The sequence below is a fragment of the Sander lucioperca genome, chromosome 11 (genome assembly GCF_008315115.2).
Source record: "Sander lucioperca isolate FBNREF2018 chromosome 11, SLUC_FBN_1.2, whole genome shotgun sequence".
Lineage (NCBI taxonomy): Eukaryota > Metazoa > Chordata > Actinopteri > Perciformes > Percidae > Sander > Sander lucioperca.
The window spans coordinates 1,822,026-1,837,004 of NC_050183.1; the positions used below are offsets into that span (position 1 = coordinate 1,822,026).

Consider the following 14,979-nt stretch of genomic DNA (forward strand, 5'->3'; position numbering starts at 1 on the left):
GTCGGAGATAGAGCGGTTTATATTTTGTATTATTTGCAACGATTGAAGGGTTAACCCAATTGGATAATTAACTGCAACTACAATTTAAGGATTTAAAGTGGTTATTCAAATTAAAACAGATCATTTGACATTTTCATTGTCCCTTTTATTCCTTGATCACCAACATTACAACAGCTTTGCTGAGGTCATCTGATCTATTAGATATTCTAGCATCTGTAGGATGATTGTGTCTGATACATATTTTTAAGTAAGGTGAAGCACCAGGCTGATACTGTAACAAGTCATTTAATGGATCTTCTTAGTGCACATGACATCAGATTAAGTATGTTTTATATAACCTAGCACAAAACGTGAAAATCATTAAAATATTGTGGGAACAATTTAACTATAAATTGCTTTTGGTGCAGTGACATGACACACCTCTGACCTCGACGACCTCTCCTATAAATTCCACCAGACCTAATCACACACTCTCCCCTCTTAAATTATACACTACATTCAACCTCTTCAGCGCTCTTCCGTGTGGTAGCCCTCTACAGGGGCGCGGGTCGCAGGTCGCACACAGCTTTTTTAAGCCTCAGGGGGTGGAGTTTTATACTCACACACACACACACACACACACACACACACACACACACACACACACTTTGACCAGTGTTGAGTGTCTGTTTGATACCAAGTATCTCCTGACCCACCCTGACCTCCCTCTTGTACACACACAGCCAGATTGCTTTGTGAAATAAAGCTGTCAGTCGCAGGACCCAAATAAAAAACAGCTCCCCCTTATACTTCATGCCCCTGACACCACTGAAATATAGATATAAATTGGAAGCGGATTAGTTTTTTTGATCTTAATTCAAGTTTTGACAACATATAGGAAGCAATGAATTGGTCTGAATCAGTCTTGGTGCTAGAAAAAAATTAATTGAACTGGAATGTGATTTTCACAAGTGGACAGTAGAGAATTGATGCTTCTTTTCTGTGTGTTTGGTACCACAAAAACGTGTGAAATAGCTGCATGTTGTCTGATTAAAGACTTTAAATTCTGTTTATTTCTGTTGCTGGGACCCCTGGTTTGAGTGACTTACAATGACGTGTAGCAGTACATGTATTTGTCTTTTTCCACTTGTGTGTGTATATGTGTCATATTAACTGAAACTATACATCAACAACACACAAAAGCAGCCAGAATGGCAGGCCCCAATTGTAGAGACATTCCTGCCTGATAGAAGTAAAGTATGAAATATAAGAGGCCTCTGGAGCCTGTTGAAGCCCCCCAGTCTGTTTGAGAGCTATGCAAACAAATGGGTTTTCTGTGATTGCCGTTTATTTTGGTCTGGCTGAAAAGATGTGTATGCATGTGTGAAACACTGAGATCTCTGAGTTAAATTCATAGAGCAGTTGCTCAGGTTTGGTCTTAGAATTGTGGGAAAGACAATACAGTAGTCTACAATAGCCCATGACATTAATGTTCATTACTAATTGTGACTGTCTAATGTAATTGGTAATCAGAGAAAAACTGTTATCAAAAAAAGGGAAAATGTAAAAAGCCATTAATCCTTTTCACTGATAAGTTCTTCAGTGCACAATATATCATCCTATGTTCTTTTTCAATACAAAAAGTTGACTTTAAACTGTGCGAATAGTTTTTTTTATAAATTGTGTTTAATGCAGACACAATTTTTATTTATTTTCTATCACCTATTAAACTGGAATGGATGTAGAACAGAGAGTCACAATTAGTCTGATGATCACTGTGATGAAAGAAAAAATGTGCATCACCAAGGATCAGCGAGTAAAGAATGGATGAGTTGATGATGGATGGTTAATGCCTTTGTTCTCATCAGTTAATCCAGTGACTGTGTATTCCTTTAACAGGTATACAACCCTACAGTGATCTCCTGCAGCTGACACTGCCTTCTCATTTCTTACAGAACTGCGCCAGTTCCCGACCATCCAGCTCAGTTACCAGCTCTCGTCCTGTCAGTTTCCCATTAGGAACTACCCCAAGCCAAGAGGAGGAGGCCACCTACACTTGCAACACTCCTGGCCTGGGGAAGGAGGAAAAGAGGACCAGAGGTGAGTTATCAGACTAATACCATACAACCATAAGGCAAATCAGACTCTTAGGGCCCTATCTTGCACCCAACGCAGCGCCAAGCCTGACGCAAGTGTCTTTGCTAGTTTAAGACTGACGAAGTTGTCAATTTCCCGTCCAGCGCCCACATTGTTTAAGTAGCAAATGCTATGCTGTGCGCCCATGAGCGTGCTGGTCTTACAGGGAGGTGTGTTCAGGTGCATTCTTGGCGTATTGCTATCTTGAGGCAGTGGAAAGTGATCGCCAAACAAAAACCTGGTCTAAAGTCAATAACGCAGCATTTCATTGTTATTTTAACTTTATTTAGCGCATTAGTAAAATGCACCTAGGCTCGTGCACAGAGCGCACACACTACAAACACAGGCACGGGGAGCAGCACACAAACATGCAAAAGATTAAAATAGTATCATGATACGATCTGCTCGCGCGCTTTCACTTCACGCACGAGCAGATCAGTTTCTTCTCATGAAAATCTGTCCTTCCTGCTTAGCAAATCCGCCATCATAATAGCGATGCGCCAAGGTCCAAACGCGCCTGGCTTTTAAAGAGAATGACACTCTGATTGGTTTATTGCATGTTACGCCAAAAACGCACCATTGATTAATTAAGACACTAAGTACAACCCTTTTGAACAATGTGCCTGGCGCACGGACCCTTTTTCTGCCGTTAAACTAGCAAAAATGGACTCGTACACGCCCTAAATGCACCTACGCCAGGCGCTTCACGCCGTGCGCTTAGATTGTTAAAATAGGGCCCTTAGCCTCTCCACAATTATATATACTAACTTTTTGATTTTCAGTCACTGACATCATCATTAATGTTATTAGTTACACCTGTGCTTTCACTGTGTTGACAAGAAAATATGTTTGCTGAGAAAAAGATCTACAGTCAGACCCAGACATATAATTCTCATTTTAAAGTTGAAGGTGCGGTGATAAGGCAAAGCCACTGAAACAATGAAATGCTAATGATAGTTCTATGAAACATAATATATAAAGAGCCGTAGTATTTGTTGAAATCAGATTCACCTCCTGTCCACCTCACTGTAATATCCTCTTGCTCAGGTTTATCTCAACAGTCTCAAAAAGACACATATATTCAGAGTCTGGTAAAACATGGGTCTTCGCAAATGCTGAAGCAGGGTGATGTCTTTTCACATATTAATTTGTAACATAATAGGAAAATTTAACGGAAACCTGTTTTGTCATAGCCGGACAAGGGAACTCACCATTGGCAGGGCTCAATCCGAGGGGCGGGATAAACAGTTGTCTTTCAAAATTCCCACTGCACGCAACGAAGAAGGTAGCAGAGCTAGTTGATAGATTAAACTTTTGCCATATCTGGTCGGCAAAACTCCGAACACATCTTCCTTTTAAGAATGACTTCAGTGCTGTTCTTTGTTCTTTTCTCAAAGAAAAGCTAAACTCCAAGTCTTCCAGAGTCGTGGCCAAAGCCGATTCGAAAGACCGCTGTTCGCCAGCAGATGCAGCCAAAAGCCCACTCACCGACTCTATACACGATGTGATTGGCCCGGCCAGAGTTAGGCTTTTCCAGCTCGCAAGCCAACGGAGAGTTGCTAGACCCCCTGGCTGCAAATTACATTTGCTGCCGCTAGGGTGCGTCTAGATTTCTAGGCTAGTTTTGTCACATATTGTGAGTGTATAGCCTACTGTACAGGACAGCGGCTATCTATAGTGTAACATAGTGTCGATGAGAAACCTAGTTCAAAAATCTAAAACCCATTATAGTATGTGTATTTGAAAACTCCTTTCCTTTGTGCCATCAGGTAATATATATATATATATAAAAAAAAAAAGACAGACACATTGGCAGACAGCTATTCGGGCGGGTAATTCCAGCTTGAATTCTATACTCTCATGTTTTAGGCTAGACTTTAAATCATATGAGTAATGGGCCAAAAATGCCGAACCAAGAAAAACCTAACTGAGCAACTTTCACAGGAATAAAATGGGTGCTAGCTTGGATCGCTGCATCCAGTATTCACAGTATAACTGTGATAAACTTAATTCAAAATAGCTACGACTGGAACCCAGCTATTATTTCTTCCAGACTTCTGTCTAACTTTTGAATACAGTTACAGTTGGGGCTTCAGTACTTTAACTACTACTATTTCTAATTCACTTTTTTGCAGTTGATCAAATTATTTGAACCAGCTTTCCTTGTAACTGAACATGATAGCAAGTCACAAGATTGCTTGGTAATTTGATTACTCTGCCGGCCTTGCTTCTCAAAAAGCACAAACAATCCACCGTCTCTTAAAAAGAATAAGAAAGGCCACCCATCATGTGCTATTTTTTTAGAGTGAAAGATGAAATCTGAATATATAAGAATAGTTGAATTGTGTGGGTTGTGTGCCTTTTTTTCTTAACGTATGCTCTCTTTTGAAGAGGGCAGCCCCTGTAGCCTTGCTTTTTGAAAAATTCCAATCAGAAGTGCCAGTGAATGATTTTCATTTTCACCGCGCAGTTTAGTACCTCAAATACAGCCAAGCCTTTTCACTGATTAATTCAATGAAATTAACAAGTGTTGACACGTCATGTGTGGCGTGTGTGTGCACAGTATGTGGGTGGCAGACTAGGTAGGCCGCACCTCATTCAACCAAACATCTACTGCATTATTCCCACTCGATGACATGAGTTCCAATGACACCCTCCTCTCACATTTTTTGAGGCAATATATTTTCATAAAGACTTCTGTGCATAAGCTTTTAATATGCACTCACTTGCATATTATGAGTTACACCTAGCTAAAACTAATGCAGTCTATTACAACAGCTCTGCAATAAATGGTGTCTTCATTAAGTTTATAATGTTGCATTATTGAAACTCTTTTGGAATGGTGTTTAACTTAATGGATATTTTAGAGGCTTTAGTTAGTTTGTGGGACTGTCAATTGTATTGTGTTATGCAGAGAAGTGTTTGCAAAATTACCATGAAGTTGAATCAAGTTTAAGCTATGTATATGGACGTATATTCCCCCACTGTTCCCCCACTGGCATATCTGCAAGGCATTACTGCAATGCACTCTGAAACAGAGAGTAGCGTCTGGACTGTTGATTGAAATCAGACATCAGAAATCTTGCGTTAAACTTGAACACTAACCAGACACCCTGGCTTCAATCTAGCTGCCCGACCCATGCTGCACTCAGAGAGTTAAGAGTCATTTGGTTTTTTGGAAAAGATTGGAGACACCCGTTTCAAAGCAGAAAAAAGAAAGAGGCAGAGGTCGATCCCTGGTTTCATTCTGTAATTTAAAGCCAGTCTTAGTGTCACTTGCTCTATTGCCCTAGTTAATGCAGCATTTACAGTGTTATATATATATATATATATTTTTTTTTTTTTAACTAGGATATATTTATTTGCAATAGTGATAAAAAACATAGAAATCAAAGTAAATTTGAAATAAGGAAGAAAAAAATATGCAGAGGTTTATGAAAATAACAAAAAGTATATCTTTGACAATAACAGAAATGACATTGATAGTGTTTAGGTTATGACCCCCCATTTATTTATTTTATGTATTGACAATGATATAGAACAATTTAATATGAATAAACACACATTCTCTTTATCTGTTAAATACTCTGTGGGCCATGGTTTATGACAATAATGATATTCACATTTGAATAGTACATGTGCTTTGTGCTATTGCTCCTTGTTGCCGCTCTGTGCACCTCTCAGACTGTGATTTACAGCGTTTCCTTTGCAGGTGATTTGCATGGTCCTCAACACTATTACTGTCTCCTTCATTCACTCAGCGTGTAGTAGTTAAATCAGCCCCTACTCCACATTTACATGACTGAACCTTCAATGCAACCTGATGAATCAAACTCGGCAGCAGATAACATGTTTTTTGATGTAACACAATTGCAGAAATAATTGATTGTCAGATGATATTATTCAGCCCATTTGCTACCCCTTCAATCTGCTCCCTTAATGCTACTGCATGCGAATGCGATCGGCTCCGTGTGATTGAGTGCTGGGAACGGGTTGGCTCATACACTACAAACTACTGCAACTGTATGCGTATTATCATCCAGCAGGGCACACACAGGCAAACATGCAGCACATTCACGGTAACTAATCACCATGACGAACTCACTTGACTATAATCTCATACTACATGAGGTGAGAATATATGTTTTCATACTGGGATTTTTTTTTTATAAACATGTCTGTGATCCTGTGAAGTGGTGATACAGCAGTTGACCAATTTCTCTGAAAGGGCAAGTGGACAGTTTGATTATGTTTGATTAAATCAATCATTAATGTTGTCATACAGTATCTCTAAAATATAGAAATTGAAGCAGTGCAATACATTAAAATGCTTGCTGTCATTTGCGATCAAATAGCATTTATATAATATGTAAAACAGAAAATCATCGAACCAAACCATGCCACGACTGAAAATGAGCAGAATCTTGCTTTTTGGGAAGTGGTAGATTAACAATATTGATGCCTTTATTTTAAACCTGCGCTCCACATATGGTACAATATGTCTTCTCCTCATGAAGCACAAACAACGAACAAACAGGCCCAATTTTCCCTAACAATAACCACACTATCTCCTAAGTGATAGTGGTAGCTTGCATGTACAAGGTCAACCCCTTTCTTATGCCTTTTCCATATTTCTGTTTACTCAGGTTGGTTGGCACAAATGTCCACGGCAGAAAGTGGATTATGTTGAGGGTACATGGTGAAAAATGTGAACAAAATAAAGCACATATTTTGCTGTGAGCACACGAGAAGGACAAGTGCATAATGAAGGAATAGGGGCTGATGTGTGGGGGGATATGAATTGAAAGAGGAAGGGTTGTGTGGGTGTTTGTGTATGTGCATGAGTGTTGCATTCCCAATGAGATGGCCCCACACAATGGCTGAGTTGAAGGCTGTGGGCCCTGTGAATAATATGCTGGATCACTAGTGTTATCTCACGTCATGTTCTTGCTTTGTTAAAGCGTCCTTTTCAACGAACAAAGATGGACAAGCAGTTATCTTTCTTTTGTGGTTCATGTTTTAAATTCAAAAGGTTATTGAGGTTTTTTTTGGGTCTCTTTTCCTTTAGGTATTATTTTACTTCTTGAGAAATTGGGGTATGTCTTTTTCATGTCCAATTTGTGTCTGTATTGATAGTGCAATGGTGATGGCACGTCTTCTTAATGTCGTAGTTTTTTTAAAATGTGATGGTCATAATGTTAGAGATTTTAGTAATGATTTTTTGTGGTGTGATGTCAACATAACCAGGTGACTTTACTGAAGAAAAAATACAGTATTGCAGTCCTCACAAGTTCATCGTAGCAAACCTGACTTTTGGTGTAATTTCCAGTTTACGTAACTCAACTTGTAGGAACCATATGCCTACACGTTGCTGACATCTGACACCCATTCCCCTTCCTCTTTTCCTGACATGTGTTCCTCAGCATCCCTCGCAATTAGGGGCCTTGTAGATAAAGTAGTGTGGCGGTCTATTGCATGCATCTTCTGCAGATTACATACAGATCCTTTGCTGACACCACCATGGGATTGACTCCCCCTTGCCTCCCTCCACCCACACACCATCACTTGTCATGCATGTTTAGCCCAGTACATTGACATGCAACAGGATCCCCTGCTCCAAAGATACAAAAAATAAATATTCCCTTGGGTAATGACAGCATGTTAGAAGCAATTTCATCTGGGTGCTTGCTGTTGATTCACTTTCTTATGTTTGCAAGTCCACTTCTTTAGACCATGCACTATGAATAGAGCTGTGCAATACTGGAAAAGTCAAATGTCACAATATGTTTAATATACAGTATTAGCTCAATACCACTATATGCTGTATCAATGAAATATATACTGTTTTAGGGATACATATTGGTGATGTCCACTTAAGTTAACACAAGAAAACTCAATGCCCAAATTGTTAGAGGCATATAATGTCCAACTCCTTAACTGCATGCCATCTTTACCAGCAGGACAGTACAAGTATCGCACGCACGCACGCACGCACGCACGCACGCACGCACGCACGCACGCACGCACGCACGCACGCACACACGCACACACACACACACACACACACACACACACACACACACAGTGTGTGGCACTATCTTTGTGGGGACCCGTCATTGACATAATGCATTCCCTAGCCCCTTACCCTAACCTCAACCATCACAACTAAATGCCTAACCTTAACCGTTACCCTCACCCTAACGATAACCTAATTCTTACCCTAATCCTAAAACCTCAAGTCTTAACCCTCAAACAGCCCTTTAAAGTTGTGGGGTCCATCATTTTGGCCCCACAAAGCTGTCCGGACCCCACAAGTATACTGTATTCCTGGTTTTTGGATCCCACGAATATAGTTAAACAAGAACACACACAGACACACACACACACACACACACACACACACACACACACACACACACACACACACACACACACACAGCATATTCCACATACGGTTAGTGCAATTTGTAATTAGATTCTTTTTCACTTCATAGACACATTTGTTTAACATTATGAAGTACTATCCTACAGTACCATTTTTTCTAAGACTGTATTCAGACACAAATCAATTGTCTGTGTGAACTGAAGTCTGTTTTGAACATAACAAGAAATGTTTGCCTTTAAGTGTGACCTATTTTACCAGTCAATTTAAAAACAGAAGTTAATATTTACATGCTGGCTCAAGGTGGGCGGAGTAACAGTTTTTTTTTCCCTAGTTTGATAGTGCTTTAAAACTACTTGTGTTTTGGTTTCAACTGGTGCAACAGGCCACTGGTATTTGGAGACACCAAACGTGCTTTAGGAAGAATAAGAAGAAGAATTTGTTGCTCTGGGAATTGACATCACATTGATAATTACCAAAGCAGAATCACAGACATTAGAGCTGAGGTGTGCCTGTGTGACAGAGAGGTATTTGGCCTCTGAGCGGCAGCTCGTGTTCAATGTCTCGCTGATGCAAACTGATGTGTACTAATTCTACATCTGCTCAAAGCAAACATGGCATAAAAGTTCAGCCAAGTCCCAAAAAAATCCCTTCCCTACAACTTATCTTCGCCTCCCCTTTCTCTGTGCACAAATTAAATTTGACGGTTTTCCCTGCATCCTTTATGCATTTTGAAATCACGGACAAATAAGTGGATATGAATTTGGGGTTTTGTGTGTGTATGTGTGTGTGTTTGAGATTTGGCTTGTTGGCTTGGCTGTTTAGAGGATATGTGGCCCTGAAATGGGCTCTTGTCATGTGGGCTGAAGCTTTGAGGACTTGATTGTAGCCTCAGTGTAAATACCCAAACAAACACGCAACAGTCAAAATGTGCTATGGGTTTGCCATATATTTACATTCCTCTTCCTCTCTCCCACTAGGTTTCTTTCACTCTCTCTTCCTCTTGCGTCTGATTTGTTAATGTATATTAACTCGCTAGCTTTTATTTATTCTTTTTTCTTTGTTCCCTCTCTTCCTCTGACACACATTCCTTCCATTCCTTTTGTTCTCTGTTTGTGAATGATATTTGTAATGTGTGTGGTTCCATGTGTCATGGCTAAATTTGGAGACTTTGTGACAGGAATTAAGATTTAAATTGTCAGTTTAAAGCACTTGTCCACCATTTCTCACTGTTGTGTGAAAAATCTGAAAAACATTCTTAGATCATTTGAAACACTTAAACGACTGCATTTTCTGCACTCGTACTACATTCTGGCATTTCATATTCATCACCCCCAATGAAACAAATCCAAAGATGAAATATTGAGCCCATTTGGTTGTTCTTAAGTGGCTTTAAGCGCAACTGTTTATGCATATTCGCCCAGCCGCTACAAAGCGTACCAGGCTTCTCAAATTTGTTTTCCACAGCTGTTCTGCATAACAACGCCACGCTATCACGCACAGGCAAAAGTCTGGTGAAGGGAATATATTCATAATTCAAAAAAACAACAAGGCACAAGCAGTGGCGTTGTCAGATATAACAAATTGAGGAGGAAAAGAGTTGAATTTGTATCTGCTTACAGAGGTTGACTGCATTTTACATACTGCAGGTGCTGCTGAGTGCGTGGTAATAGGATATATGATGGATGGCCAAGCCGCATGGGCTCCCATTCCTCTGGGTTATTCATCTATTTATCTGCTTATTTATTTATTGCTTCACCCAGAGAGACCCTCACAAACTCAGGATTTGCCTAAGGTGCAATAGTTTCAAAAGAGGCCTAGCATTGGCCAGTATGGAAATGGGATGACCATTTCGAGGTATGGAAATCCTCTGTTGAGCATGTGTCAGGTGTACTGATGTCTGTGCTGACGTTTATTGGTGGTGTTGGTGGTTTAAAGGGGCTTGCTGTGTGTTGAATCTTGACTCTTTCAACTAAACCAGAGAACAAAACCATGACACATTGTCTCACATTGTAGAAACCACAAATGAAACTCAGATTGCAAATATTGGAACATGTATGCAAACTTATCCAGACATATATTTCAACATGGTAGAGCCAAGCTTTTGTCATTTGAAGGATTGTTATTAGTACTCTATGTTTGCAGAGATTGCACATTGGTTAAGAACCCCCCTCCCCCTCAGCTATCATACTGTATAAACAAACAAAAACATTTTCAAAAGTTTGAAAAATTAAAGATCCACCTTCTTAAATTAAAGACAACATAGTCATGAAATTGAAACCAAACAAGATGAAATCAAACTTTAAAAATAATTGTGTGATATATTTGAATAATATTGGATTGATAAAATGCACTTCTAGCCGTCAGCCTCACACCATGAAACCAAACCTACAGGGACATGGACCCTTTGATCACACACAACCGTCAGCTAACTGCCTTTCATGTTTAACCCTGTCACTGCTCCCCTATCAAGGGTTTTAATGCAAAGACCTGCATGTTCCCTGGGGCAGGTCACCTCTCCTGGGCCAAGCTGTCTCACAGTTTACCACTCCCACGCCCCACGTCATTACCTCGCTCTCCAGCAAAGAGGGGACACTCCACTCTATCGTAGTAAATATGCATTATATAAAGCTGCACTACACAATATTTTTGTATGAAAATACATCAGCCTAAATCACAAATTGTGTCCATCCTTCCTTGTGTGCCCACTGCATTTTCATACACGTACGTCAATTTTTCTGCAAGCGTCTTTACACAGTACTAAAGCAGTCCCCACTACTACCATCATGCAGCTGCCAACAGGACCTCTAAACCAATATCAGCACCCCTTCCCCCCCAGAACATTTTTCCATCGTCCTCATCTCAACAGCCCATGGCACGACATAGCCGACAGCTTACGACGAAGCAAAGTGGGGAAGAGGGAGGGAGGAATGGGGTAAGGGGGGAGTCAGGCCGTAGATCAGGGCAGGGAGGATGGCGGCGGGACCAGGGGGTGACAGGGGAATAACATCCCTTTCTCCTCAATCGACAGGGACCATAACTCCTGCCTCTCCAGGGACAGATTGAGAAAGGCAATAGCCCAAGGGGCTGTGAAGCACGGATGCTTAGGAGAATTGAAAGTTAAAAGAAAAACGCAGTTTGCTGAGCCACTGCCACTGATTCAGCCGATAGCACCACTTTTCGCTACTGGAATTTTCTTATTTCTTCTATTATTTTTTTTAAGACAGCAGTAGAAAGGCCCAAGTGACATACTGTCCATATGGATTATCAAACAATATATCTTCAAGGGTTGTTGCGTAGTATTTTCCACATTTTTGGAGAGTTTTCTGCACTCATTGAAGTTAGTGGGAGAATGTGTACATCTTTCTTTTTTAGTGACCTGAGATGTTGGCCTCAATTGGCCTACAGTAAATTGTTTTTTGGTGGGAGAGGTTGATGAGATGAAAATTGTTTCTGAAGAGATTAACTTTGTTCTTTTGACTTCATTGCCACTAGTTTGCGATACGCTGTCACAATTGGCCAGTAACACTTTGGCACTATGTGTTCACACAGGCAGTGACAGAATCTATTCTAGTGCCAGACGTGTGTCGCGTTGGATGAGGCAATCCCGATGTGTGATGTGAACAGTGTTTACATTTTTTTAGTGCATTGCCACCTTTGATAGTCAGAAGACAAACATATAATTTTACATTCAATTGGATAACATGTCTGACTTAATCAAAAAAGACACTAATTTAAAAAGTAAAGTCATTTCTGATAAAGTCCCACCAGAGCTGTGAAGTTGTATATGACTCTGAAGTCTAGGGCCCTATTACACACAATGCAGATGTATTTCTAGAGTGCTGATGTAATGTAATAGAGTCTTCTCTGTTTGGTTTACCCTATACAGTAACTATGTATAAATGATGAAACTGGAAAAAGAAGAGAGGAAATAAATATAGAGTATTGCTGCAGAATACCTTATATAGTGACCGGTGAGTTACAGTACATGTAATGGTTTAATAAAAGTATAGGATGGAGATTCACACTGTTTAACTGCTATGTGATTATACAGTCAGCGCTGAGTCAGCAAATAAATCACAGCTCCTCTCTCCCTCTGTTTTATCTTGTTTGTTGCAAACTCTTTATCACTCTTCCCTCACACTGCCTGTTGTCTCACTTTATTAATTTCTCTCTCCCTCTGTGCTCACTAAAAAAGAATCTCAGCTTCAGTCTCTTTCTTATTTCTCTTTCTTCCCCTTTTCCTTTATCTTCCTCTCTCTCTCTCTCTCTCTCTCATTCTCTCTCTCTCTCATTCTCTCTCTCTCTCTCTCTCTCTCTTTCTCTCTTTTTCTCTCTCTCTCTCTCTCGCTCTCTTTCTCTCTCTCTCTCTCTCTCTCGCTCTCTTTCTCTCTCTCTCTCTCTCTCTCTCGCTCTCGTTCTCTCTCTCTCTCTCGCTCTCTCTCTCTCTCTCTCTCTCTCTCTCTCTCTCTCTCTCTCTCTCTCTCTGTCTTTTTCCATACACTCTGTCACTCACTCCACTCCTCAACATTACCCTGTTTGGAGTGTGCTGGGAACAGGCGGGTAGCAGCTTTTATGGCCTGATCAATTTTACAGTGGCTTATTGAATAGCTTTTAATGCCCTCCTTTACTTTCAGTTGTAACCTGCAGAGTGTTTGCCGCTCCAGGGCTGATATGATGGCTCGCCAGAGAGAGAGACAATAAATTTTAATACATCGTCTCTGGAAAATTACACGTTTAATCATTGATTTTTATTGGCTCATCATGATAACATTATCCCAGTGGGTGAGGGTGGACAAAAGAGCGGCTATTAAAATAAAAGAGGTTGAATTAGTTATGGCATTTTAAAGAGAGAAGTTGACAAAATTAAATGTTGGCATAACCAACTTCCTTCATCTAATATACCGTGTATTGATTGGTACTGTAACGGTTATATATGGGCAATTTGATGCAGTAACCATTTAAACAAGTGGAACCGTCTTAAGGGGCAAAAGATCATTTAATGCTCAGAAACCTGAGGTCATTTTTACAGTTCATTGTCCGTCTGGTTTTATTTTCTAAAAAAGCTTGTAAAACATCAACCCTGTTGTCTACAGTCAATTTATGAACATCTTTTTTTTCAGGAAAAACTGGGCTATTAGAATATTTGTGCTGCAGTGAGGTCACTTGAATGTAAAAAAAGTTTGTATGACCTTAACCATAAGAACCCTAACGTATCGTCCACGATAAGAAACGGCACCTCTGATTAATATTTAGATAATTTGATAATGGTTTAATGTAGCCACTTACCGATTTTTCCTGCTAAAGGCTAAGGAGTTAGCCATCACGGCGGTGTCTTTGGTGTCTTTGTAGCCTTTACAGAAGGTTTTCTATCCAGCCTGGAAGTTGTGCGTCTTTTCGGAGTTGTTCAGCAATACATCCAAACACTTACATCCTAGATTTATCCACTTGATGTCCATAATTTATCGTCATTTTTGCCGCTAGCTCGATGCTAGCTGCCATTTAGAATATCCCATGATGCGAGATTGTGTTGACGTCTTTCAACCAATGGGAAGGCAGGTCCGTCATACAAAGACTATGTAGTGGAAAAGATAGATCGCTCCAGCAAATCCGAGTGAGAACAAAGGCTATAGAGTGGAAAGATAGATCACTCCAGTCTATTACCGTTCTACAGAGAAGAATGTTTTGAGATTTGGCATAAATTTGGGCCTTTTTTGAAGAAATGTAAATAGTTTGTCCTTTTACATGAGTTATAATGTTCATTATGTTTATTTTTGCACTGCATGACTCCAAATATATAGGAGAACTGTTTTAGAACATTGCTGTGTGTCTGATTTCAATAAATATGACATTATTATTTTGATTATTGGCATAAGTGAATGTCATGAGGGCAAAAGCGTCTGGACTTTTTTTGAAAAAATGTATATATTTAGTCAACTGTATAAGTTATAATGTGTATTTTTTCACAGTTTGACTCCCAAGACATATGGGAACTGATTTAGACAGGAGATTGGCTTAGCTTTTATTGATCTGTCTGTGATATCTATACATACAGTATCTGTGAGATTCATGTTCCGTTTTATTTATTTATTTGTCTTTAAAGGAACACGCCGACTTATTGGGACTTTAGCTTATTCACAGTAACCCCCAGAGTTAGACAAGTCGATACATACCCTTCTCATCTCCGTGCGTGTTGTAACTCTGACGCCCCCAGCGCTAGCTAAGCCTAGCACAGATCCTGGATGTAACCGGTTCCAACTAGCCTACTGCTCCGAATAAGTGACAAAATAACGGCAACATGTTCCTGTTGACATGTTGTGATTTGTATAGTCACTGGGTGTACAAATAACAAGGTCACTATGCTTTTACTATCTAGTAATCGTTGACTCTATTACTCCAACTCTGAGCAAACTCCTGGTGAACTCTCTGCTCCTCACCACAGGGCTTCAGGTGCTGCTAACAAATTACTCCACCCAAGTAGC

General features: G+C 40.0%; 1 protein-coding gene across 3 annotated transcripts in view; it reads left to right on the forward strand.

Annotated features, from left to right (window-relative positions):
- Positions 1 to 14,979, forward strand: part of LOC116055217 (adhesion G-protein coupled receptor D2) — a 101,188-nt gene that overhangs the window by 58,322 nt on the left and 27,887 nt on the right. For all 3 annotated transcript variants that reach the window (XM_036006946.1, XM_031307035.2, XM_031307036.2), the window contains one exon: positions 1,935 to 2,079. In XM_036006946.1, coding sequence (XP_035862839.1) covers positions 1,935 to 2,079 — 145 coding nt within the window. The remainder of the gene's footprint in view (positions 1 to 1,934; positions 2,080 to 14,979) is intronic.